Genomic DNA, 27,124 nt, shown 5'->3' on the forward strand with positions numbered 1-27,124 from the left:
CCCTACAAAACATTTTTGCAGTCAGTTTCTGTATAATATTTACAGTAGATTTTGCAATACATCTTAATATGAAAAAAAAAAGTAGAGAGAATATATTATCTGAAAACAATCTCTAGTGAATAAAATGATCTTCATCATATTTCCTTACATTACAATTTGGTTACACAGTGAAATGAAACAATTTTCCCTCCAAAATCTGTGTTCCAAATTCTTTCTGGATCTTTAGATGGCTGAACCTCAGCAGAAATCTGTCTAGAAAAGCTATAATAGAAGCACTGGGACAAGAGAAAATATAAAAATCTCCCATTGTAACAGTTCTTAGGTTAGGGGATAAACACGGTATTGAGCCTTAACAGAAGAGAGTAATATAGCAGTTTTTAAGAGGCTATGTATAAGTGGAAGAGGATGAATCTGATGGTTGAAGTCTAAATAATACTATGTATCTCACAACTTGTTGAAAAGCACTTTTTTCATTGGGGGAGATTCACAGCTGCTGAATTTTCAGCAGTTAATAGAGTCCTTTGATTCACAGCAGTGCCCCTTGCACAAAAAATACTGGCCTTTGTGTATTACCAGAAACTAATTTTCTATTTGGCTGAAAAGGGAAAAATGGGGTTATTGCTTCTCCCTCCTACAGAGCTTTTCATTATGCCTGATGCACTCAACTTCTAAGCTCTTCTGAGAAAAAAAAAAAATAACTGAAGAGGCAAGAGGTAGAAAAATGAGCTTGTTAGCACATTAGAAGTGAAGTATCTTGGTGGGCCCTAGAAATTCCCAGTGGTGTGTTAACTTATCACTCTATGCATGCTGGCACTGATAGTCTCCCAATTGATCACTCTCTTTTCGCACCAAAGGTGCTGCCAGGAAGCAAAGGCTGAAGGCCCACAGGAGAACAGTCTCCTATCAAAACAAGCTGTTTTTAAAAGTCTGCTTGAATGGGTAAAATGTTTCATGAAAAAGTAGGGTGGAGACACCTACCTGCTTTTAAAATGCTCTACTTTCAGAGGTCTCTAGAGGAAACCTTTTAGTTTATCCTATTATATCCAAAGCTTATACACAAATAAGGCAAAAATGAAGGCAAGTTACTGCTTTGAATGTGACAAGGACATTCCCATTCTCTAATCTAGGTACCATCTCCTAACTAAAGAAAGAAGTCTCGACACAGATGCTGACTGAGAAGATAATGATGTTTTCATCACACAGTCAAGAAGACATGCTTTTATCAGTTCTAGAAGTCCAATTCAAATGCACACTTAGTACACCCAGAGAAAAGTAATTCAGCTAGCCAGGTTGTCACTCATCCTAAGAATGCGTGAAACCATCTGCAGCCTGCTAAAAACAGAACCCTGCTTAAAACCCAAAATCTGATGTGAACACCAAGTCCAAAGCTTGCTGTATTCTGCACTAAGAAATGAGACGCTCTCCTCAGAAGAACTCCTTTTATGTATTAGAGACTGAGTAGCTGAAATTGGGATACTTATCTTCTATTTGCTTACACTTTGAGAAGATTCTGCTATTTTAAAACTCCAGATTTGTATGCTTTTGTGTCTGAGAGAATCTAGTTCTATGCTGTATTTGAACATAACTATCTGCAAGAGTGACCATAAAACCCCAGCAGTTAATTTCTGCATTACATCTAATAGGCTAGACATTTATTTCTTTAGACTGTTGCTCTCTAGGGAAGAGTTATTAGCACCTACAAATTGCGTGGCACATACAAACTCAATGGCTAGTAATAATAGGGCAATGCAAGCTGTATTCTTACTGCGTGCGGATATTGCCACTGGCATCAGCAATTAAGATGGAATGGGAAGGATGCAAGGACAAACCAATGGAGAAAGACTCTGGCACTGAGAATAACTAAACGCTTAAGCAACAGTGTTGTAAGCTTTCTGCTTCTGAAGAAGGTGCTGACTGGAACAAAAGAGAACGGATAAAAAGGTAAGATATACAGGCACTCATCCAAAGCTGTCAGCTAAAAACTTGCAGATATGTAATCTGCAAAAAGTGTAACAAAAAATCTAATGAGTTCATTATACATTTTCAGAAGGTATTGTTCTGAAAAATACAATCAGTACCAGAAAAAAATCAGGACTTGTACCTTTACAGATCACTCAGATTTAGTCACTTCAGCCAAAATTTCATTTGCATTACAATCAATTTTACTTATTCTCTAAATCTGCAATTATTTCTATTAATACTGAAAATACTATACTTTCCATTATTACCGGAAACGTGCAATTTTTTTAGACCTGTTGATTTGCACTTGGGAACAAGCACCGAAATCCTGGCTGTCAGATCACCTACTTGTGCTTAATCTGTCTGAAAAAGAACATCTCATGTTTGCACCCAATAGCTCTCTGTCACTGCTGATTGTACCACTTCCTCTTTTAACTCAAGCTCTGTTTAAGACTCTGATGGCAGAAGACGCTACATCTTTCAGATGCTTTTTGCACATCTAAGCTAAAACTTTTTCTAAGCTAAAACTTTTTCTGGCCATCCACACGAACAAATTACCTAGGCTCTTATGTCACATCTCAGTTACTGCCATATCCTTTTCTCTGGCTTCAACAAATAAAATTTTTATTCCTTCTTCTATCTACTTGGAGCACTGTGAACCCACTTTTGGAATGCAGTGCTTAGATGGGGCATTCTCTCCAGATAGGCCGACAGTCTGCCATCCCCTAGAACAAGTGCAGGCTACTTAATTTAACTTTACAGTCCATACCTACTTGATCAGCTTTATCAAAACTACTCTTGCCTCCAGCCAGTTAACACAGACAGTCTCCCTCATTCACCTTGACATTTTTGGACAGGCACTCTGTAATTTTTTTCCATGTGGCTTCTTATACATAGCACCAGGTATCTGTCAGTGTCCACAAAATTCCCTCTCAAAACTCTTCCCTTTGCTATCAAAAAAGAAACAAGAACACACCTTGGAAGACTTAAGTCCATTGCTGTGTAGATGACAACTGTTCCTGCTGCCTACTATAGTTTCACACTCCCCTGAATATTGTATCTGCCTTCATTTGTTGTCTTCTGTTTTATACTTGACTTTTTTACTTCTGGGGGCCAAACAACATCTGTGTTGTGCTGTACTCCATCTCAGTATAATAACAGTGGGATCTGTGCTAAGAATATAATGTTCCACAAAAAGCAAGCAGAAAAGCTCTCCTCCTTGCATCTTCATCCACCATCTTAATCTTTTTCCTTTGTATCCAACACAATTCCCTCACATTACCAACTTTATTTTTCTTAATCCGTGGCTTTGTCATCCTTCAGTTTGGTGAGGAAATTGATTTGCTACATTTTCCCACATCTCTAGTTGTTCAGCCTTTATTTTTCCTTTCCTGTAATTTTAATCATTCAATCTCCACAACATCCTGTACTTTCCATTGTTCAGCCTCTTCTACTGTCTCTAGCTTTCAAGTTCTTCTGTTGAATTAATCCCCCCATAGTAATTTCCATAGATTTATTGTATCATTCTGACTACACATTTTCTTTCCACTCTTCTTATTCACACCTCTCAATTTAAGAACAGAGTAATATGCATTACAATAAACCTACCTAGTATTTTTCAGTTAAAGAAGAGTGGATGCATAATTACTATGTTAGAATCATCCAGGGAATAATAATCCTAAAACATCATGGAGTAAAATTTCTAAGACTTTAAGGACACGACACTTCACAATTCTGTAATCAATCTATTGCCAGAGCATCTAAGCGCTAGATTCACAACAGGGCTGGAGAAGAAATCCTAGTGCCTGCTCCAAGGACCACTTGATAACAAACGCTTCCTGAACAGGGACTGGGATTCAGGGACTCTCCTCTCCCAGCAAAGTATCATAACCATTAGGCTATACAGATGAGCATGTACTTTCCCTGTGGTTCTGAGAAGATCTTATTTTATGAAATGAAGAGCAATTTCAGCAGTGAACGGAGTGTGCCTGATTACAAAATGTCCTCAGTCCCAGTGGTTAGAACAGTTTTCTAAGAGGCAGGAGATGTGGCCTTAAAATTGGAAACTGCTCTCTCATTTCTTGGCTGATTGACATAACCATGGAGTTACCTCCTGTTGTGTTTGTGTGGGCTCTAATCCAGCAAGTATACCTTCAAAACCCTTAGCAGTGCTGCCTTGCAGGTTAGATGAGAAAAAAAAAAACCTGCCTACTCACTGGATAAAGAGAGGCATGAACTGGGCATATGCCCATGGAAGGGTGGCACTGAAAGCTTTAGGTACCTGTGAACTTCAGAGGCATCCAAGAGATTCAGAGGCATTTGCTGTGTGGAGATTCTCATCACCTATATTTTAGGCTTGGACGCCTATAAGACCAGTTGGGAGGAACATGGGTCAGATCAGCAGAGAAGTTATATGCATAAATGCTCTCAAGACTTTTGAAAAAAGGACAGAAAACGTTTTATCAAGACATATTTCCTCAGCAGCTTTTCAGGGGAACGATTAATACTGGGGAACCTACTCAATGACAGAAACTTCAAAAAGGGCTGAAGAGATACAAAGTTCATTAATACACTAAAATGCTGATGGAAATATTTGTCAGATCAATATTTAATTTGTTCAACAAAATTTAAAAGGAATGCATTTTTGAAGCACCTAAAGTCATCAATGGCTGAAAGTCTATTTTTTGAAAAGTCAAAAGAAAGTATTTATCCCTTCAGATATGACAATAAAGTGTTTTGCCTCAGATTCCATTTTAGTAGGTGACTTATAGATGATGTCTGGATGATTAAAATGCATCTAGATCATTACAGTTCAGGTAACACCCTAGAACTCTGAAGTTCCAAGTTGTAAGCTGAACAATGCCACAGGTATTCCTACACCCCTACCGATGAGCAGGTCAAGTTCAGTAGGCTGATAGAAGAACTTTTTTTTTCTTTTTTAGGGAAAAAAACAAAACAAAACAAAACCCAAACCCAACAAACCAAAGCAACCAAACAAACAAATAAAAAAACCCAAACAAAAACCCCAAACAACAGAATTATAACAAAATTACTCCCTTTGTGAAAGGAAGCAAAAATGTGGGCTTATCAGTCTTTTTTTCCCCACCACCGTATTTCCCATTCAGAAAAACTGAACAAAAATAAAAATTAGACACTTCCATGAAAGTTTTATTCATAAATCTTCCCTCCTAATGCTTCTGTATTAATAGATATGTGCACACCCATGTGGTATCTTACAATATAACTGTATTGGAATATGCAATCACAATACTGATGGTATGTAGCACCTGAGATTCTTTGATTCCAGTGCTAGGAAAAAGATTATTCTAGATTATCTAGAAATATCTCTTAGGAAAAAAAAGACAGAGAATGCATTTCTAAACAGCAAGATGGACTTTTTTAGGTTAAATTACAAACTACTGTCAGAAATACATGTACAGCTTCATCCCTGGCAATTCCAACAGTTAGCAAAATAATCTAAGAAGTCTATATATTGATATGATTATGGAGAGTATGACTGTCTGCAAGGCATTTGGAAAATAATTTAGATAAGCAGAAAGCAAAGCACTGCTCCACCCTTAATGGAAAATGAAAATCCTCCACCTAGAGATACTTGTTTGTAGGATCAATGGACATCTGCAAAAGGTTTTCTAGTTGCACCTATACACTATTAATATAAAAGAGATTAACAATATTTTAAGAATATTTTAAGACAAGCTACATAAGATGCAACACTCTTGTTGACTACATTTTCCTCCTCAGCATATTTAGAAGCACAGCTCTTCTTTTCTAGAAAAACCCCCAAATCTGTAGTATTGTCAACATACAAAACCACACCCAGGATATTAGAGACCAAAGGAAACAAAGAAACAGTGAGGCAAAGTGAATGGAGATTTTAAGTTTCTTGCTCCCTGACCTGAAAACGTGTGTAAACCCCACAGAATTAATTGTTACAGTTTGACGTATGTAGGTTGATGAAAGCATCAATTTTACTCGGCAGATTTTTCCTAGTAAATTACAATTCCTGACATCAAAATGTGAAAGGAGGATTGCTTCCCGTAAGAAGATAACATTTACAAGGTTAGGACCAAGATTTCACAGAAGCTGGAAGGAAAAGTTAGCCGTAGCAGAATTTGACCTATAAAGGAAGACAGGACAAAACCCACACATCACAGAAATGAAAGTTTTTTCCTGGGAAATCTCACTCTGAAAGAAGAGATTGTGCAGTGGTTGTCAAACCAGATGAACTCATACTGAGTCACAGCAATTTGTACTCTTTGTTGGCTCTTAGAATTAAGGATGTAAGTTGGGCTGCTATTGATCCAGTGTTGGAAGCCCTGCAACTAGCTGCAGTTTGTATGTAGGTGGGTGATCAGTATCAACTGGCCACACTGAGAGGAACAGTTAAAGTTTTCTCATATTCTGAAAAATGACTCTGTAGAAGTGGCATCATGGTGTTCCCTATTTATTGCATTTCAGTGATTTCCACATCTAGTTTGCACAGTATACAAATAGAGACTTCTTTTCCAGCTGCAACTTCTGTTTACTCAAGGCAATTTGATATCTCAAAGTCAGCTTGGGTTCTTTTCTATTTCTCAAATACTGCCAGTGTTGAAAATGGCATATAAATGTTTTGCTCTGTGCATCTGTTTACACAGCTATGCTGTAAATGAAAGCAGCTTCTGCATATGCAATTGGAACTTAGCCACAACACTGATGATTCATAAAGCAGAATTCAGTTCATTCTCCTCATATCTGATGCAAGTTATTCAGGTGAAGGAGAAGGAAAAAAAAATTACTGTGCTTGACACTACTAAACAGGTGAAAGAATTAAAAAATTTATAGTCTTCTAAGCTGATTTTTTTTCATTACTGAAACCACAGTTTCAATACTAGTGACAGTTTTATAAGAGTAAACTTTTATGTTGCATTTCATGAAAACATTTTAAAACTGCAGAAGGGACTTGGTGTTAATTATCCAAGATCACAAATTTTAAGAAATAACACATATATAACAGTCTACTAATTAAGGCAGATATCTCATTAAAAATGTAAATAAATGTGAAAAACAAGTAATAGACTAACACTGCAGAATTTATGCAAACATAAAATGTAATATTTAACATCTTTAATAAAAATTTTTTCAATACAAGTTGTAACTGTAAAAGGACTTTTTGAGGCAATTTCAGCCATATTTCTTCAAGAAGAAAATATGGGAATATATGATACATAAATCCACAGAAATGAATCACATCATTCCAGATCTTGCCATTTCTTTCTGCTGCACATAGTTGCATCGTTTGTTAAATGAATACAATGAAAATTACTTTTCATTTTTTATACCGTTAAAAAGTTCAATAAATCTGTAATAAATTAAAAGTTACCAGGCAAATTATAACAAGACATTTTTGTTATGTAGAGGCTTTTTTTTAAGCTAAAGGAGATTACTTCCAGCATATCTACTGTAAGGTTAAAAGTCCTGCAAGGTAAACATAGGCTACATAAATGTGCAGCCACTGTGTTTCCAAGTCAACGCTATAGCTTTCCACATTGTCTACTAACTCATTATATATTGAAAGGCATTGACTTTATCTGAATTTATGTAAGAATCTTCATTTTTCCAGTGTGAGTACCTTCAAAATTGCTAAATTACTGCAGGAAGTTGTAATTGGTGCATTCACTAGAAAACCCTATACAGTTAACCTTCTGCAACATGGCCCTTCTAGGAAAATCCTTGATATATTGTTTATTTTCATGTTGTTCCATCAGAGCTTACAGCTAAATTCTTCAGTGGCTTATAACATCATCGAGGAAGAAAAAGCTGTGGTTCATCAGTGCAGACAAAGCTGGGCTTTAATCCATTCCTATAACCATATTGCCAAGGCTGTATTGTTTACATTGCGTCTCAATTAAGAGCCAGGCAGGACACCTGGTACTTCTTTATCTAAGTCCCACGGGCTGCCAGATGACTCCAAATCCAGAACAGGTGCTAAGGCAGGGTGAGTTCAGCACCATTAACACAAGCTGCAATTGGATAAAATTTGGACTGTGCTTAACCACTTAAAATGCTCAATTATGAAATGAAAAATGTAACCAGTAGGCACCAAGCTCCTTTACAAAAGGCACTTAATAAAGACATACAGAAATAAAGTGCAAGTGTGATGTACAACATAAATTTTAATTTTAGTAGAAATAGTTCTGCAGAATTTAATTATATAAAAAACAGCTATGTCAAAAAATTGTGGTTTTGTTTTTTTTTTTTTTAAGATAACTATATAAAAATATATACTTACTGAACTGAACAAATTTGAATTTCAATCATCTGCTCAGGCAGCAAAAATGACAAAACTGATGCTCAGACTTCTAGCAATTTCAAAGTTAAGGGAAAAAAAATCTGAATTAACACTACTCATTGAATTCTTCAACTCTGTAGAATCCTCAAGTTATTTTATTATAAGGACTTTGGCAAATGAAAGCATCTTATGGAAGGATTTTAAAAACAACAAGGTTTTAAAACCTTGATAAAAGATAGTCCTTTGCATCAAAAAACCCCCACTGCAGATCTGTTTTCAGCACTTTTTACAGCTATTAAGCTTAGACACTGACAGAGCACACCTCATGAGAGAAGAAATGAATATCAGAAATTTTACAGTGGACAATTACTTAAGAACTATCTGTATCTAAATGTGCAGTAATCCAATTAAGTTTCTATTTAATATTGTAATTATTAAGAACACAATATAGTGATTTTATTACCAGAGCAGGCAGCAACAAAGTACAGTAAACTGTCATTTAAGACAGTGTCATAGTTTCTATGATAAGCGGCATATTGACTTAAACTAATGCACTATATGCCTCTAGGGAATGACAGGCTCAGAGACTGGGTTTTAACATCAGAATCTATCCATTAATCTTGACTTAAATATAATCTACTCTGCAGTAAGAGGAAGAATGGGCATTCAATGAATTATCTGCTTGAAATACAGCAGGAGCATGTTAACACAAACATATGGTAGAAAGACTCAGTTTCGGTACCATTTATCATGTACTGCTGGTTTCACAAATGCTGAACTGCATTTTAGCATGAAGTGAAAAAGAAAGTAAGATCAAATAGCTAGCAGTATTGGAAGGACAAATGCCTCAACACTGTAAGAGATTACTCATTAACTTTACTGGCTGTGTGGTTAGAAGGCTAACCACAGTATGTACAAACAGCCCCCTTGTCCACGTTTAGTAACAGGCAACGGAGATGGAAACAAAGCAGTGAAGGGCATACTGCCGAAGCCCTTATGCGGGCAGAATTCCTACTCCAACTTCCAGGGAGGATCTGTCTTACTAATGTATCCAAGACAGGAATCGATGAAGCTAGGAGGCATGTGGTGCTCACTGAAGCCCGTCACAGCTGCCACTGCTTCAGGCTCACAGGCAGCCGCTCACCTGGCAACGGCAGCTTGGCAGGAGGCACGGCCAGCCAAGGGACCGAGGGTTCATGGGGGTGTCGCACCAGATATGCCGAGGAGAGGTGCTAAGGTGTTGCAGTCACCACTTTAGCCCATAAATAATACAGGCCAGGGGGAATGGCAGCCCCACATATTAACCCCAGATTTTGGGAGGGGGATTTACCCCCACTCTGACACTTGCGTCAGTTTTAACTTAAGTAGTTATGGTCGATGAGTGTAAAAATACAGAAGCAAAACTGGCTTTTTGCTCTCTGGTCCTAGGTGAATGCTTAAGCCTACCGTTCATATATTCAAATGTCTAAATTTCTCTCTTAAATACTTCCTCCACATATACAGACATATTCTTTGATGAAACAGTAAAGAAAATACCTTTCATGAACACATCACTACAAACTGTAAAATTACACAGGCATGAAATTATATTAGCATTAAAGATTGTCCAGCAAAAAAGACTGCATGTAAAGACATGCATAATTTGCAATTCCGCTGTACACAGTAAGAAAGAAACCTCACACAAGAAATTTTGTCATTAATTCCAATCCGTACTTTACTGAACTTTACAACTATCTTTCTTCTTTTCTGTTATAGTTGAAGAGAGCATTTTCTCTTTGCCCCGGGTTGCTGCAGTACCAGTATGAGATAATATACTTATAAATTTCTTCAGAGGGCAGTAAAGTCAATTTTAAAAATGGTTTTTAAAAGTCTAAGACAGGTTTCTTCTACTTTAATGAAGAAAATATCAATTTTCAGTTACTTCCCTCTTTCTTTATTTTGAAGGCAATTAGTAAAGAAGGCCCTTAGCCCTCCTCCCCAGTGCTGTCAAGCTGTTGAGAGCAGTTTGCAGCACTACAATGGCACTATTGTGAACACAGCCTGGGCTTCCTTCCCACAGAGAGTTAAATGGGCAGTTCCTGCTGCCCATGATTGGTGTCCAGCGAAACAATACTTAAGAGCCAGGTTTTATCAGTTCCACGCCAAAGAAGTGAAGCCAGGGAACCCAAGCCTTCATATCATGCTGAACCATATGCCAACCCTGCTGGCCCCAAAGGTTTATCACTAAGCATCAGGATCCATCGTGTCCCTTGTGAAATTTCACTTCACATACCTTCTATGAGATGCATGGCTTTGCTGAAAACTGACCTTTTTCCACAATTGGCAAGAACAGATGGAGGGTAACTATGGTCTGGCAGGCAGAAATTAAAAGATTTGCTAATAGCCTGCATTCTTCTGTGTTCGGGAGGAGAAGCATTCAGAAGGAGATAGATATATTTGTGACCCACAGATCTATTCAGGTGCAGTTAATCAGCAATTAAACTATTTTCTCAGTGTCTAGAAAGTATATTGAGATTAATTTGATTGGCCAGGCTATGATTAGGATTCACGTCCTTCAGACTACCATATGGTAATTCCAATTACTGTAATACTAACTTTTAATCCTTGCTTTATGTTAGTTTATTCCATTTTTCCATTAAGTATGTGGCATGTGCAGATTAGACTATATCCATCCATCCATCCATCCATTTTTGTTACAATTTTGAATATTGTGAATATTGTTACATGAAGTACATTCCATCTCCAGCGAGATATTTCCATATACTGACAGGTATTCTATATAACCCCTTTTATCAGTAACTGAAATACAGACCTTTAGGAGAACAAAGACAACCAATGTGCTAGCATCTATTAATCTCCCAATTGTTTTTTGGTACCTATCATCTCCTAATCCCTCTTGCTGGCACTGGAAAGCATGCCCCAACTGTCCTGATTGCCATGTGCGGAATGATGCAGAAACAGTTTGCCAATATCTTACTCAACTCACTTGAAAACCTCACTCTGTCTCACAGACATTATTGTTTGCCGGTATTGCTTGTTACAAATAATCTCCCCCATTTCCCACCAATTTAATATCAGAATCAACCATATACAATGGATACACTTACTCTTCCTATATACACAGCTTTTAGTGTTTAACATATAAATATTTCAAGTTGTTTGAAGTCACTTATCTGTTATTAGGGGTGAGTTTATGACTAGAAAAGGATTAAATCAATAAACAATACTGTCTTTTGCAACATAAAAATGGGGTTTAAATAGTTTAAAAACATGCCTTTCTTTAAATCTTAGAAGTGTCAGGAAAAAATGTTTCATCTTCCCTGCTTTTATTCACAGACTTCTGAGAGCTATCAAAGACATCTGTATGAATTTTAACACCTTAAAGAGGCAAGAGTCTTAACATTTTAACAAAGGGCTTTTGTTACCCAAAATGTTTAATTAATTAATAAGGTTAAGTAGGTATTAACAAAAAAACCTGTCATTTTGTGTTACATGCAAGACAATCAATTCTGCATAAGACTGAACTACTTTATCTTTTTCATTCCAATTTAAGGACTCCTAGCGTTCTCCCTGCAAATTTTTGTTTCAAAGAGGGATCTACACACATTTAAAACACATTTCATAACAAAAGAGTGATTGCTCTTATCAAATTCTAGCTTACAACATATAAAAATTTCCTACCTTAAAAAGATACACTAACAAAGAACAACTTCCCTCAGGAGAACTGTACTTACAGATCCAAATTCAGAAGTTCTAGGAGGTTGATAAAGCACTTCACAACTTTTCAGGGCAGCCCACTGACATCCTTTTATTCTAAAACAGAATGCCACCAGTATAAGCATACCCATATTCTATACAGAAATCAGTAGAACCAATAACTCCCCCTTCAGATGGGTAAATTCAATTTATGAAAGAATGTAGAAGTAAGAGAACTTGGAATATATTTTTCTTAATGGTAAAGAAAGATTTGAGTCTTCCCTGTAACTGTTTACAACATCAACAGAACACTCAGCTCTTTATAACTGCAATTATCAGTAGAAAACTGGGTTATTAAAATCAATGTTTTGTCTCATTTGATATTTTGCTTTTTTACTACTTTCATGAGAATGCCATGCACTTCATTAAGGAAAAGTAACTAAAAAAATAAAGCTGTACTACTAATTTTAAAACAAGTTATAGATATCTTGTGATGACAACATTACTACCCTTGAACCCATATGCTTACACCACACCACTTTAACAGGTGCTCCCAACTTCTTAGTTCATGTCTGCAGACAGCCCATAAGAAGAGGCAGAGACTCAAGAGCTACCTGGGGTAGAGAAGGCAGGTTCCCTGGGATTAGAAGCAGGGCAGCTACTGAAGAAAACGTGTTTACCTCAATACGTACAAATCCAGAACTGCTGCTAAAGAAAAGTATGTATTCGTGTTTTGCTAAAACACTTAGACTTCATTCAGGAAAAAAAAAAACTATGTTGCAACAAAGCTTTCAAGCTTCACACTCCAATTTACCCCTCATATTAAAAATACATAAAAACCAACTGAAATGGTGTTTATATCTACATGAAAATGCAACAAAACCAGCAGCTTGGTACACACGTCTGCAAGTATTTCTCCAGCAGTTCTTTGAAATGTCTATATGACAAGCACTAAGGGAAGAGTTTAAAAACCTATCACAACTGTTGGTTCAATCAGTTGTCTCTAGTGGCTAAAATCAAAGGCATTTAAAGTGATGCTTTGGAATTATTCATTGCAAAGCAATCCTATTCTTTCAACAGGTAACTAATAAATGATGGCTGAGAACAGGCTTGCACTACCTCTGAGGTCCAATTGTTACTCAGAACACTGCCTACTTTTGCTCCCTGGTGCTGCATTTTAACTCTAATAGCATGATCAAGCCAATAAATAGGACTCAAGGGACAAAAAAAAACACTACAAAAGCACCTACCCTGACAAAACCACAGGTTGCAAGAAAGTGCACTTCAAACAGAAGTGAGGCAAGACAAGACATGCGAAGGAGAGGTATCAAGGCTTGAAAGACAGTCATTAATACTGACAGATTACTGTAATTCTGGCTGTCAAGGTGATCGATTTAAGCAGCATATGCCAATCAATACTCTCCTCATTTACAGAGCAGCATTAGATATACAGTTAGGTAAGATGTCCCTAAGACACAATTTCAAACCATACTTCGCAAACATAAAAGCACAATTTATGCTTTGGAATCTTGGCTACATTTTCATTTGGCCTTTTTTTTAATTGGGCAAACTTCATTGTGATGTTATGCATACAAAAGTTACTTCAGATGATTCCATTACACTGCACTGACGTACACAATTCCTTTATATGAGATCTTTCAAGCTGCACCAGATTCTCTGTACATTAAAACACTAATCTTGCATATGAACATTCTTAAATGAAGCAGCTATTTAAGTACTGCTTGTTTTGCTTTTTTTGCATTAGTGGTTTGCCATTCTGAGCACTTTAGCCATCCATTGTTTACAAGAAACAAAATCTTCCTGGTATTTCCCCTGGAGTTTTCCTTACAACACTTTCTTATTGTTCAAACATACTTGTGACATCAAAGAAAAAAAACCATTAATTGGATATATTAATTCAGGGAAAAAAATCTACAGAGATAATAAAAATAGCTATTAATGTCATTGCACACCTAGAAGTGGACACACACACTCACGTCTTTAAACAGAAATACAAAACTTTCCTCTTGTATTTAGGTCTTCTTATAATGCACAGAGAAACTGTTACACATGATTCCTTGAAACTGGAATACCTAAACAGTGTATTAAAGCAATGAGATACTTATAAATGCCTTGGAAAGCTTCAATTTTTTTATGTTAAACTATTGTACACAGGCATTTAATTCATCACATTTTGAATTATTAAAAGAAGAAGTGAGTTGTCAGCAGAACTAGGATTTGGGAGAGCAGTAAAACTGAGCAAGTCAAAGTACAGGGAAGGATGAACATCATGTTCTCTACCTTATGATTCTTGCTTGAACTTAGAAAACAATTTTTGTTGCTAAACAGTAAAATAGATACTGGAAATAACTATTTTCTTCTGGAAAAAAAAGTGCGGGTTAGATGATGAACTCATCCATGGCTCTTACTTCAACTCCTATCATATAAAGCTACAATACTATGATTCAGGGATGGGATATTCACTGATATCCTGAAATTTTCAATTATTTTGTTGCAAAGCATATAGGATAGTATCTAAAATATGTATCAAGCATTATTTTTAATGCCTGCTTCTTCTCACCTGTGATGACAGAAAATTCAGTAACAGGTATGTTACAACCTTTTTAAATGTAGAAACATTGCACTGCCAGAAATATAGCAAAGTTTGCTGAGAATCTTAGCATAGGGCAGTTAAAAAAAACCTTCTAAGCCAGAGCATACTAGAAGACCATTTGTAATGGTATGCATTATTCCTTTCACTATACCAAAATTAATTAGCGGCACTGGGAAAAATTAATTCATGATACATATTTACGGAGAGAGAGAGCACCCTTTATGCCTTTTCTACCTGATACACAGGCACCATTAACACAGTATCACTGTATTAATGTTTTTCTTACAGATGCTCGTGCATCTGTGAAATAGAAAACTTAACTGGGCTTAGAGGAAGGGAAACTGGCATCGCCAAGATCGCTGCTTTCCAGCTTTAATTGTAGGTTTATTAATGAGACATCTCAAAAATCTTCACAAATTCCAGTTTGAAAATACAACTCAAACAAATATTCTTAATTAAATGAGACAAATGAGGCCAGAGAATCTCACAAATACTCTTCTCACTGTATGTCACTGCTAATGAACACTTTCTTTTTAAAGATTAGCTTTCCCATGTCTATAATTCTATTTTGAGGCAGGTGATGAACAAGCAGGGACAACAAACTGCCACACTACCACTTCAAGTAAAACCCCTTCTGGGGCAGCTGAGTATCATATCAAACAAAAAGGCTTCTTCTGAGCTAGGAGTTTTTAAAACAGTGGAAACTTTCAACAAACCACTCAAACACATTATTTTATTCATAAGTAGTTACGGTCTTGTCAGATACCCTACAGGGTTAATATCTTCCCCTTCTCTGGGAGACAACTATCTAAAAAGGTTGGCTGCAATACATGAAGTATCAACTGCTTAGGAATACAATGTCAAAAGAAGAGAGGGGATGTAAATTTTCCAGTTTTGATTTAAAAAAAAAAAAGTATTATATTTATTTATTTAAATATTATTTCTTCTATAATATTTTGTAGATGGAGTAATTAAACCAGTGTTATATTTTTCCTCAAATGAATCTGTTTAATATGACTAAAAAAAATAAATCCAAAAAAAGAAATGCCAATTCTTGACATAGGGTCAAACACTTTGTAGATTATAAAGAAGTGAAAATTATGCTATGATGACTATAGATAAAACAGTCAATAAACCGGTCATCTATATTCCACATGTTCTAAAATGTCAACACATTTCAGATTTAAAAGATGCTAAATAGGATTTCTTACTGTGTCTTTATATCCATATTAGGTAGCATCCTTTGGGAGGGGAATACTACATAAGACAGAAAGCATGATGTCTGAATTGCACTATCTAAAGTGTAACTAGGAATAATTTCGACTAACTGTTAACACTCCAAAATGAGTGTACGATGTGCAAAAAGTAACACTCTTCACAAATCATTATTCACAATTCGCAATGTTTCAAAACTGGAATTTCACTCTCTCATGGTTTCTAGTATTTTTCCTGTTTTGTTGCAATAATTTTAACAAGTTGGATCACTGGAGGTGCCTACTGCACCAAGTATAGAACATTACCTTGGTGTACCTCTTGGCATCTGGCTAACATCTGTTATTTATTCAGGAAGTTCAAGTAAAATTTTATATGAAACCACTCTCCATTGTTCAAAACATTTAGTGTTGCTCCATTTCCTAAATATGGTAGATTCTGAATTCAGAATATGACGAAGTGGTTGCTCTGAGATACAAGCTATGAAAAAAACCTGTTGCTATCAAGAATTTCAGTGCAATTTATTAAACAATGCCCCAAATACTGGCCTGCATATTCCATATCATAGTGAAAATTACTGTTCTCACCATTCAGTCCCATTATTACAGCTGCAGTTATGTGTCTTAGAAGTTTTCCTTAGTATATGTGCAGCTGGAGTATATTCAGGAGATAAGCATGTACTGCTTAAGATGACCACAAATGCAAGAAGAAGAAACACATCTGCTATAAGATGAAGAAGGGGGTACTGCTGCTTCATTAGCAAGACAATACAAGTATTTTGTGTGAGTCACCTGGTGCTGTGTGCATATATGCTGCCTGTTGGTAAGGGGACACTCTTACAAGAAAGCCAGATACTGAGGGACTGCAGAATCCTTGAAGGGGAAACTAAAGCAAATTCCACAAATCAATGCAGAAACTCCACCCAAAACGGCAATAGTCTCCTCACACCACTGCAGCAATGAGTAAGTCCAACATCAAGTTAAAGCAGGATACCTGCCATGCATGACTGGCATTTGCTGATTTAAAATTTAGAAAATTTTGAAACTTAAAATAATACAATATGGAAACATATCATTATAGTATTCTGGGCAGAGAATAAAACCACAGCAGATGAAATCTTTAAAAATCATTAAGAAAACTCAAAGTGTTTTGTGATCTAAGTTTGCTATCAGAAGTATCAAGATCACGTCAGAAAGAAGAAAGTGAGTGACAGAATTTGTCCACCTCAGACAGGTACATCAGACCATACAATAGAAGCTCCAAGTCAGGATTGCAGATTATGAAAGGGAGATGAGCAGAATTTCCTGTATCCATGCAACCATCATTAAACCATTCACACAGACATTGCCACATCGTGGTTAACAGACCAGCGCAATAAGGAAATAGTTGCAATCGGGTTACATGAAGAGGACTGAATATCCCTGATCATTACAAACAACAGCTCATTTTTTTTCAGTCTGTTCTGCACTTAGAAAATGCACTAACTCAGAGGACAGATAAGCCCACCATGGACGTAGGGGGGCCGAACTCAGTGCCTCCTTCTTCACATCCCATACACAAGCAAATCCACACAGTCCTAGTTTAACTAAAAGTTTATCGTGATCTATCATGACAATGATCTACAAGATCTACAATGTGACCTTGCAAATATTCCTCAAAAACAGATAAGCACAGACCTACATATATATATCATCAACTCCATATTGAGTTAAAAGGTGCCCATCAAGTGTTACACAGCACAGTGATATGAACCATACACCTGCAGGCACAGAGGCTTCCATACACTGATGATGCTAGTGCTGAAGTTCACTATTTCTGCTGGTCTGCTACAGGAAAGGGAGAGCTTACGCAGAAGTGTAGGGATTGAAATGTGCTCTGTTTTACATAAGTTTCAAGCATTCTTGTTCCCTCAAGATCTGCAATTAACTGAATTTCTACTAACCATCATCAAAGTTTCAAATAAACTAACACTGCTCCAGTATATTATTTATTCATAAGTAAACAAAAATTCATTTTGAGCAGGTCACTTCAGTATTCTTTCACTGACACTGTTACAGCCCTGGACATGTGGGCAGCCTTGATTTCCAACTTCACTTTTCCAGCTGGGCCTCTGCTTTTGGTGTACCTACTGAAAAACAGCTTTTCTGTTTCTTTTTTCCTCCCTCTTTGAATGTATTTTTTCAACACTCTGAGCCCTCTTTTTCTTTGTTTCAGAAACATGCCAGCAGAAGGAAAGACCACCTTGATCAATGTGTCCCATCTTCTGCAAAAGACATTAAGTCTGGCAGGATCTTCAGAAAAGCTATTTAATTACAGGCCATATAATATTTCAGCCCACAAGCCCTTCAATACACAACAAACTTGAAAGTCAGTACTGAACTGCTACATCCATAGCTAAAATATGCTAGAGGAAAAAAGCGGGAGATGCTAGAAACAATCCTTGATGTCTTCAACCCCCTGCTATTGTAGGAACATAATTGGATTCAATTTTCAAATATTCCTAGTTAACAGACCATGTCCATGTTACAGGAAACACCCACCAGTCCTTTCCACTCTTGTATAGGGGAAAATTCCTTCTTGACCTCAAATCTGGGTATTGAGTTGAACAGCAAGAGCATGTCCATGACGTTTTTAATCAAGGGTTTTTTAAACCACTGAGAGCTAGGCCAAACTTTGAAGTTTAACTTTTTTTTTTTCTTTCTGTTCTCCACCAACACAACTGACTCCACCACAGCCAATTTCAAGCCATGGAAGTTTTCTAGAGTTTTTTCTAATTTCATGCCAAGCAAACAGCTTTTAAAGAACTGTCCACACGCCCATTTTATTTTTTTTTTTTTAAGTATTATACAAAGCACTGAGTATAAAGACACTCCAAGCCAAGTGGAAAAAGAATTCCACCAACTGTTTAACAAAGCTGCCCCTTAACACCAGTGCCCAATGAACTGGTGCTTTATAAGCTTATCAAGTGATAATAAAAACCCCACCAACCAATGGCAGCTAACATGAAATATGTGTAATGCTTTCCAGTTATCATGTTAACTATATTAGGAGACAAATACTACCACTATAATGGTGGCCACATTATGTCATAAATGACATAGCACTTTGATGCTTGTAAAAAGTACGATTTGGAAAACTGAATTAAAAAGTTAAGGTGCAATACACAGCTCTTAGAAACTGGCCAATTCCTAGACATGGCGTGAACAAGCTATGTCCAAGGAATTTGTTACAACTTCTATATTCTGTAAAGAAGTTTAAACATACAAGTTTGTGGGGTTTTTTTTAGTACTGAAAGTTTGCTTTTTCGAAGTAAATTGTTTTCCAATTGCTCATGACTATACATCAACATCATGCTATAAGCCGTCAGTTTTCATGGTATAAGGATGATAATACATTTTAAATTTTTTGATTAAACCACTTGAGTAATGACAAAAAGATCAGACCTTTTCAAACTTAAAAATACAATGAATCAACTTCTGTCATCTACAGAAATGGCACAAACGTCATTTAATGTGATCATATCAAACACCATCCATCATTCATCCGTAAATCCACTTCATCATATCTAATCCAAACCCCTCTAAATATTAACAGTCAGCCTTAGAAAAAAACCAGCCTATCACATGACAAATACAATTATCTACAGCTTGGGTGGAAATTAAGCACAGATTTTTTGTTTTTGATCAAAATTTAACCTTATCTTTCAATTTATGAAATTACAAAATAGTATGTTCTTGCAGATTCAATTAACAATTTTATTACAGAATTCAATCTTAAGAAGGGGAGAGGTGTAAGTGACTCACTTACCTGTTTTTTTAATTTCTGGTTGGTAAATCTATTCTTCCAAGAGCAGCCCTTTCAAAAAAACCCATGATTTCAGTTCCAACAATAAAAAAAAAAAAAAGAGAAAAAAGCCTTTTCTGACATCTTTCCAAAGACAATAACATCGTTTTGACAACAATTTTGTATTCTGAGCTGAATAACAAAAAATCTATACATCAAAAGTGTAACAAATTTCACATCTTGAAGGAAAGTGGTGTTTATATCCTTCTTGGAACTAGAAAACAAATCTAGATAAATAATATTTTTAAGGGAAGAAAGATTATTAACACCAAGACATCACTGTTTTAGAAAGTCTACTCACAAAATGGATATTAAAATAATTTTGTTAACAAGAAGTGATAAATACATGCTATAAAACATCAGAAACGGGCAAATTTTCAGCAATAAAACTCTTCTTCACTTAACTAAAAAACGCTAGTCTTCATCTAAATATTATTCTATTGGTTTAAGTCTCCTAAAGGCACCACCACCATGAAAAAAAACCAAAAACCAAACCAAGCCAAACACTTTCCTTATGTTCATCTGAAAAAAACATAAGATAACAGAAAACATGAAGGTTGTATCTGTAGAACTGGAAAGGGATATATATGCCTTGGAAACCATTTGAGTGAAAGGATACAAGTTTTGATATAATGGGATTAATGATTTCAATGCACGGCTTGCATTTATAGCTGTTGCACGAACCATAATAGGAAGAATTTTTCCATTCACAATAGCACCATCAAACAGTGGACCAAAAAATGGAACCTGAATAAAAAAATTAAGAAATTGAAGAGAAAGCACGATCTTAGCTATAACAATTAGCAATCAACATTAACAATAGAGCACTCAAATATATTTTTTTTTTCTCCTCGTTGCTAGATAATCAGAGCAGTTATTGTACTCCACGACAGACCTTTTCTCTAGTGGAAATATACAGCCATGTAACTGCTTGATATCCTTGGTAACGGATAACACAGCATTCAGGAAAATTAAGCAACCATTTGAATACTAAACCCCACCAAAGCTTATTTCCAACATTTGCTGCCCAAATCGTAAGAACAGTCATACATATGATGTTTATGAGGTTGAAAGGCTAGATGACAATATTGTAGGTGGTACTAAGCAAAAGGAATAACTACTCAAATTTTATAATTTTAATTAATATTTATCGTGGCTATATATATAGCATTTCCAACTCAGTGTGCAACAGCCATATAATTGCTGGTGGATTGACCCTCACCTTCCATTTTATTTTCTTCTTCTACCTGTTCTTCTTCCTTTCTATGATACCTATGCAAATCTATCACCACATATTTATCCTGTAAAGGGGTGAAAGCTTGGCCTCTTTGGACCCTAAGTGTAAAGCCTTACTTGTTAGATCAATAGAAAACCTTGATGTTTAGTATAGGTAGCATCCAGAAGGTTTACAGAACAGATGGATCTTATGCTTTGTCATTATGTTTTTCTCAAATCAATCATCATTTTGCAAGTTAAAAAAAAAGACGACATTAAAACTCTATTAAGTATCTTCATTTCCTGTACATGTGAATGAAGTTCTGAAGCTACTAGCATAAATAAAGCATGTGAAGAAGAGCTTAATAATTAAAAAGTTAACTAATCCAGTAGTAACAAGACTATGTACTGGGTATCATTTCATGTCAATCACTAGATAAAGGCAGTCATCATATAGAAGGAATCCTATTTCTGTCATACCTCATTTATTTATATTAATGCTTCTAGAATGAATGCTAATGTTTAAGTACAGAAATTCATGCAAGTGAAATTAAACACAGAAATTATGCAATACAAACACTCATGACTACTTTTACTCACTCAGTGTTCACTACCTTAAACCACTCTCTTAAGAACAGGGCCAGCACAGACATTTCAGGAACAGTCATTAGAAAGAGTGTGTGTTCAAATATCTAAGAGCTGAATGGTCTTGCTTTGCTAAATTAATCTCCAAATTCTTGTATGAGGTCAAGAAGAAAGGGAAAACTAGCTTTGAGAAGAAGGAAGTGGAATATGACATGGATGGAAAAAGCTGGAGCAGGCTATTATTCAACTAACACATTCATATATCAAATTTGATAAAGTTTGCCAAATGATTATGCAGAATATTCTACCTTTGTTTTCCATTTATGATGTCAGCAGATATGATTGACAGGATCAGGCCTTTGCAATTTCAACTTGCTGATTTTACTATGCCTTTTACTCACTGAGCTCTTCCTCCTACCACCACTGGCAATTGTCTATGTTAAAGACATGCTGCCTTGTTGGATCAATCTGTTATACCAAACCCTCAGATTCTAAACAAAACTCAGTTAATACTAAACACAGGAAGGAAACACAAAGAAAAAAAACACCCTTACCTCAGGCTTTTTCATGATCTGGATACTGAACATATGGTTTTTCATGGGATAGATAACTATAAGAACATCACCAAATTCTGTTGGAATTATTCCTCTTCTATAATCTCGGGTATGCTCTGACCAGACAATGTGTACTTCATCATTTCCTAAATGTCTCAGCTGGAAAAGCAGGGATTAAAAACCCATCAGTTTAAAAATATTTTATGGCCATAGAGCTATACTAAATGCTCATATTTTAAAATGACAAAACCACTAAAAAGAAATAGAGAAAAATTAATAAAATAACCAAATTACACTATAGTTCTCTTGCAATTTCAATCACAGTATTAGTTTGCAGTATTGGTTTGTGCTATAGGTTTGTATTACATTGTTGCCAATGTCTATTTAAATTAACAGATATGCCAATATCTGTTTTCTACGGAAAGCTAAAATTTTCTTATTATCACAAGAATGCAGGATGATTCATTCTGACTTACTAAAATGCTTTCAAGATTGCCATCACTGACAAGCAGTGAGTTACCAAATTCTACATGAACTTCTAAAGTGTATGAATGAACTTCTGTTTAAAAGCTACATATCTGAGGAGTCTTTAATTCATCATTTTAGCCAAATTCCAAACTGGCTACTACAAACAAAAAAGCTTTTAAATGAGACTAGCTACTGCATTTTCAATAGGTCCCTAAATTAACTAAACTAAATGTTTGTTTCCCATGAAACCTACATACCTTTGTAAAAATAACACCCCGCCCCCTCTAAAACCCAAATGGCTCTTGATTTTGCTCAGAATGGCCATATGGGTTGCTCAAAATCCATGCTGTATTCTCATTTGTAATCACATAACCAGGTTAAGGAATATCTCGAACACTTCAGAATTAACTGCATTGAAGCTGCAAAATACTCCTGCTAAACACTACTATCTGATAAACAAACATTAACCTCATGGAAAGAGGCTTTATGTGTACTGAACAAAACCATTCAGATTAGGAAATGTGAGTCCCTTTCTAGTACGGGCTATTTCTGATAATTCAAGCTAGAATCTCATTTCTTCCTCCTTGTGCATCACCAGTTATACCTGACAATCATCTTCACCCACAGTTTTGAGTTTGCTTGCACAGCTTTCGATAGGTAGAATTTGTCAAACAATTGCCTTGATGTTACTTAAAGGACAGCACTGTGAACTGTGGTTCGGGGGTAAACATGAAGATACTAATCTGAAAACTTACTAAAGGTTACTGTATATAAAAAGGTAACAATTTTCTGCACTCATTTTCAGAATTTAACTGCTATTTAAATAAAAGCAAAACATCCACAGTCAGAGAAAATTTCACTGCAAGTATTCACTTGTTTATATTACAAAATTTTCTGGAATGCTACCTCTGTCTTATCTGAAGGCTTATACCAGTTGTCAGCATCAGACTTTAAAAAAAAAAAAAAAATGAAAAAAGGGGGTAAAAAAAGCAGCTGCTTCTGCTCTTCTCTGCTAGCTTAAAATTGTTTCAGAGTGCAAAAAAGAGTTGCATTTCTGTAAGATAAGGATTTTCAGCAGTGTTGGACTGAGCAAAGGACAGATGGTGTCAATATATACCCTACATCTTGTCTGATGCTCAACAAGTCATTTGTTTTGCCTGGACCAGATCATACATACATCTAATCCACAATAACTGCAGCTCCTTAGAATTGAGTTGGTTTTGCCTTCTTTGTAGATGGCTGAATTATTCTGAGGAAGTTGGTTAGGGATGCTCTTGTGCCAACTGTAAACCCATCCAAAGAAAAGAGTTTGTTGTAACATTCACTACACTGAACTTTATTTGATTGGATTAGAAGAAAACGGGGCAGCAAACTGAATGACTGATATGCAACATGCAAACACCAGCTGCAGAAACCTTGGGTGACACTTCAGAATGGCAAACATCATAAAAGACAACTAACTATGGAATTTTCCTGAGGGCCTGAACCTCTCATACCTTCCTTGGTGAAGTGACAGTCAAACTATCTGCTGAAGTATGACAATGACGGGAAGGTATGAGGGACTGGTGGGCCTGCATCTAGAAGCAAGTGAAAAGCTCAGGGAGGATGAAGCTGCCTAACCAAAGCGAAAGCATGAGGCAAATCAGTTTAGATATGAAATCTTGTGGAATGTGAAAAAAATGTGACCCTAGATCAAGGGATGGCCATCTGGTGCTCTGTCTAAACTGAGCTGAACTCTTTGAACTGCCTGCAAAAAAAGCAGAATCAGGACTGATAAACCCATCACTGCACCATTCCTAATTCAACAATATTGAACTACTACTAGAATTAGCCCTCCTTCACTTACCATCCTTGGACTCAAAGACAACATATACACCCACAGCTAGAAAAAAGGGATGGTGACAGTGTACATGTCAAAAAAATGGCTTTAAAATCTAAAACATATAGAGATTTTATATAGGTCAGCTTCTTGAGGGCCTCTGAATTTCATTTATCAACAGGTGTCCCTGTGTACCTTTTACTGATACCTGCAGCTAATCAGACAGGACATCAATTCTTGCAATTTCTCAGACAGGAACTGAGATGGAGCATCACTACTGATGTATGCTTTCATATCAAAGTGACACAGCTTTTGGTGTAACAAGAGTATTGTGTAGCTATTTCACCAGGAGGACTACTGACAAGGAATGTATATTTTTGGATGCCAAGTGTATTGAAGCCAAGAGTGACTCTTCTCTGCAATTTCAAATTTTGCTTTATTACCCCACAGAGGTGTGAAGATAGATTCCAGGCTAAAAGCACCAACTTCTTCAGGGGAAAATGAAAACGAATGAGATTATTGCAAGGAGTTACAAGTCCTCTCAGGTGTATTTCACCTCATGATTACTACCAACAATGATTTGGCCAAGATTCAGTTTAAGGAAAGTGTAGAATGGCACCTCTGTGACATATAATGGATAGAGAGCCAAAATGAGATGATGCAAATAAGTGGATGGTGGTATAAACTGTGAATGGTGGTTTATAACTAGATGTAAAGTACTCATGACCAGAACTATGATCAATAACCTTGTTTCCATTATAGGAGGTAGAAGACTGACAAATAATAGAGAAATAAACAAGATTGAGTGTTGCCGATTTCCTCTGTGTTTGGAGAATAATGAAGCTCTAGACAAGTCATTCTCTTCATTTTTCAAGAGTAGATCAGAAGAACCTCTTACACTAGCATGGCTAGTTATTGCTTCTTTCTGATGTTCTCACCTTGGTCAGCAAGCAAAGCTTATGAGAAAGCATGAATGGTGGTAACCTGACTCAACAACAACGCTTGATTCATGGTAGAGATCCAATACCTTGAAATTGTCTTGAAAAGCTTTTCAAGCACTGCTAGGTTTTGCATAAACTTTTTAGGAAGATTAATTTCAGATTTTCTTTTAATTTTTCTGTTCACTATTTAAAGAAATTGAAATCAAGCATTACTCTACCATAAAGTTCTCCTGAAAGCACAACAAATACTTGGAGAATCCATCATTCACTGTAATCATTAAACCACAGGAGAGTGAGAGCCTGAGCTCTTTCAGTCTTAATCTAGATTTTTTTATGTGTTTGTACTGAATTGGAAGCATCCCTGAATTCAGTGCCCTAGACATAAGTGGGACAAAAATACTGTGTTACAACCACCTCTGCTCAGAGAAACTTAAAGGACAGACAGCAACAAGGAGAAGGTGTGGTCCCAATGTTATCTAACAGCATCAGACTTGGTGTACACAGAATGTACAGGTGCCAAGACTGAAATCTGTGTCAGTAGTTACTCAAAACTCACCACTACTTCTGTAAACCACTACATCTTCACACTCATTTGGCTTCCTAAATTTACAATTTTGTGCATAAATCATAGTAAGCAAAACAAAGTGCAAATCCTTATTAGAGACGTAACGCACAGCAATGATACAATATCTGTAAAATAATGTCATACTTCAAGTAATTGGCAAGACACTACAGCTGAAACACCTGGAACTACAGGTTACACACCAATAACAACTCTAAATAATATATAAATGCAAATCAAACTACTCAAGAGAATTTATTACCTAAGTGTAAGGCAAGACACAAAATAGAGATGGACAAATTAAAAGAAATTGTGAAAAGGTGCTGAAGATTAGAAAAATGTCTTTTATAGCAGCATTCTTCAAGAATGAGTGTCAAGGTCAGAGAAAGGAAAGTTCAGCAATCAGAACAACAGTTTAGGATACAGTCCATAAATTTTAACTGTGTGTATGGAAAGGCTATGTTGCAAGAAATGTCACACATGAAAAAGAACAGTTTTGAGTACAGATCGAAGGGAATAATCCAGAAAATGGACCAAATTAAAGATGATTTCAGGCTATGGGCACAAGTGACAGGCACAATGGTCATGTTATCCATGGTGATCCCAAAAGGTGGCAATGAGAAAGAGATTAAGAGCTCTGTCTTAGCCATTTTGAACCTGAGCTGTCGGGAAGACAGCCCTGAGGAGCTGTCAGAGACAAACAGATTTTTTTAGGCTTCCTTTGAAACTCTACTCCATTAAAACAAATATATAAAAATGACTGACTGTTAGGTTACCTGAAATTTCAAATTTAACTCAAAATACTTTAAAATATTCTTACTCTATAGTCATCACCATGTGTCAGCTTTCCTAATACATTTATGTTAACTGAATACAAAAGAAATGTGAAATAAATATAACCAGGAGGGATGATCAAATCTAATTTTGATACATTAGTGTCATATGCTGTACATGTTACAATAGCAGCCAGACTTAATACTTAAGCTGCAGGCTATACTGAAATTTCCAAATGGCAGATTGTTCTAAGTGATACCAAGTATAATTGAAGTAATAAACGATAGTAAAAGCAAAGCACACTGTCAGGAAGAATTTAAGTATTTACTTTTTAAAATTAAATGAGTTAGGTTTGGAAAGGCAAGACAAGTGAAATAATGCAGGGCTCAATTTACAGAAAATTCCTTTTATTTATCTGTTGCATTAACCCTTGAACTCTTGCCAAAATTATTGTAATTTCTAATACCCACCTACATAAGGGAGGGAGAAAAAAGGGCTATTACATTTTCTTATGATACAACAGCTACCCCAAACTTTTTTCTTCTTCAAAAATAAAAGTGTTAATTATGAAAAAGAACAGAAGGAGAAGA

The 27,124-nt window shown here is 36.0% G+C and overlaps 1 protein-coding gene across 1 annotated transcript in view; it reads right to left on the reverse strand.

The window, feature by feature from the left end:
* LOC103780053 (ral GTPase-activating protein subunit alpha-1-like) overlaps positions 1-27,124 on the reverse strand; it is a gene marked incomplete at its 5' end in the record, with an annotated part of 37,864 nt that overhangs the window by 2,816 nt on the left and 7,924 nt on the right. Inside the window, 2 exons of the mRNA XM_008947702.1 lie at positions 20,236-20,363; positions 21,971-22,129. Of these exons, the coding sequence (XP_008945950.1) occupies positions 20,236-20,363; positions 21,971-22,129 (287 nt within the window). The remainder of the gene's footprint in view (positions 1-20,235; positions 20,364-21,970; positions 22,130-27,124) is intronic.

Source organism: Merops nubicus, unplaced genomic scaffold (assembly GCF_000691845.1).
Source record: "Merops nubicus isolate BGI_N331 unplaced genomic scaffold, ASM69184v1 scaffold14379, whole genome shotgun sequence".
Lineage (NCBI taxonomy): Eukaryota > Metazoa > Chordata > Aves > Coraciiformes > Meropidae > Merops > Merops nubicus.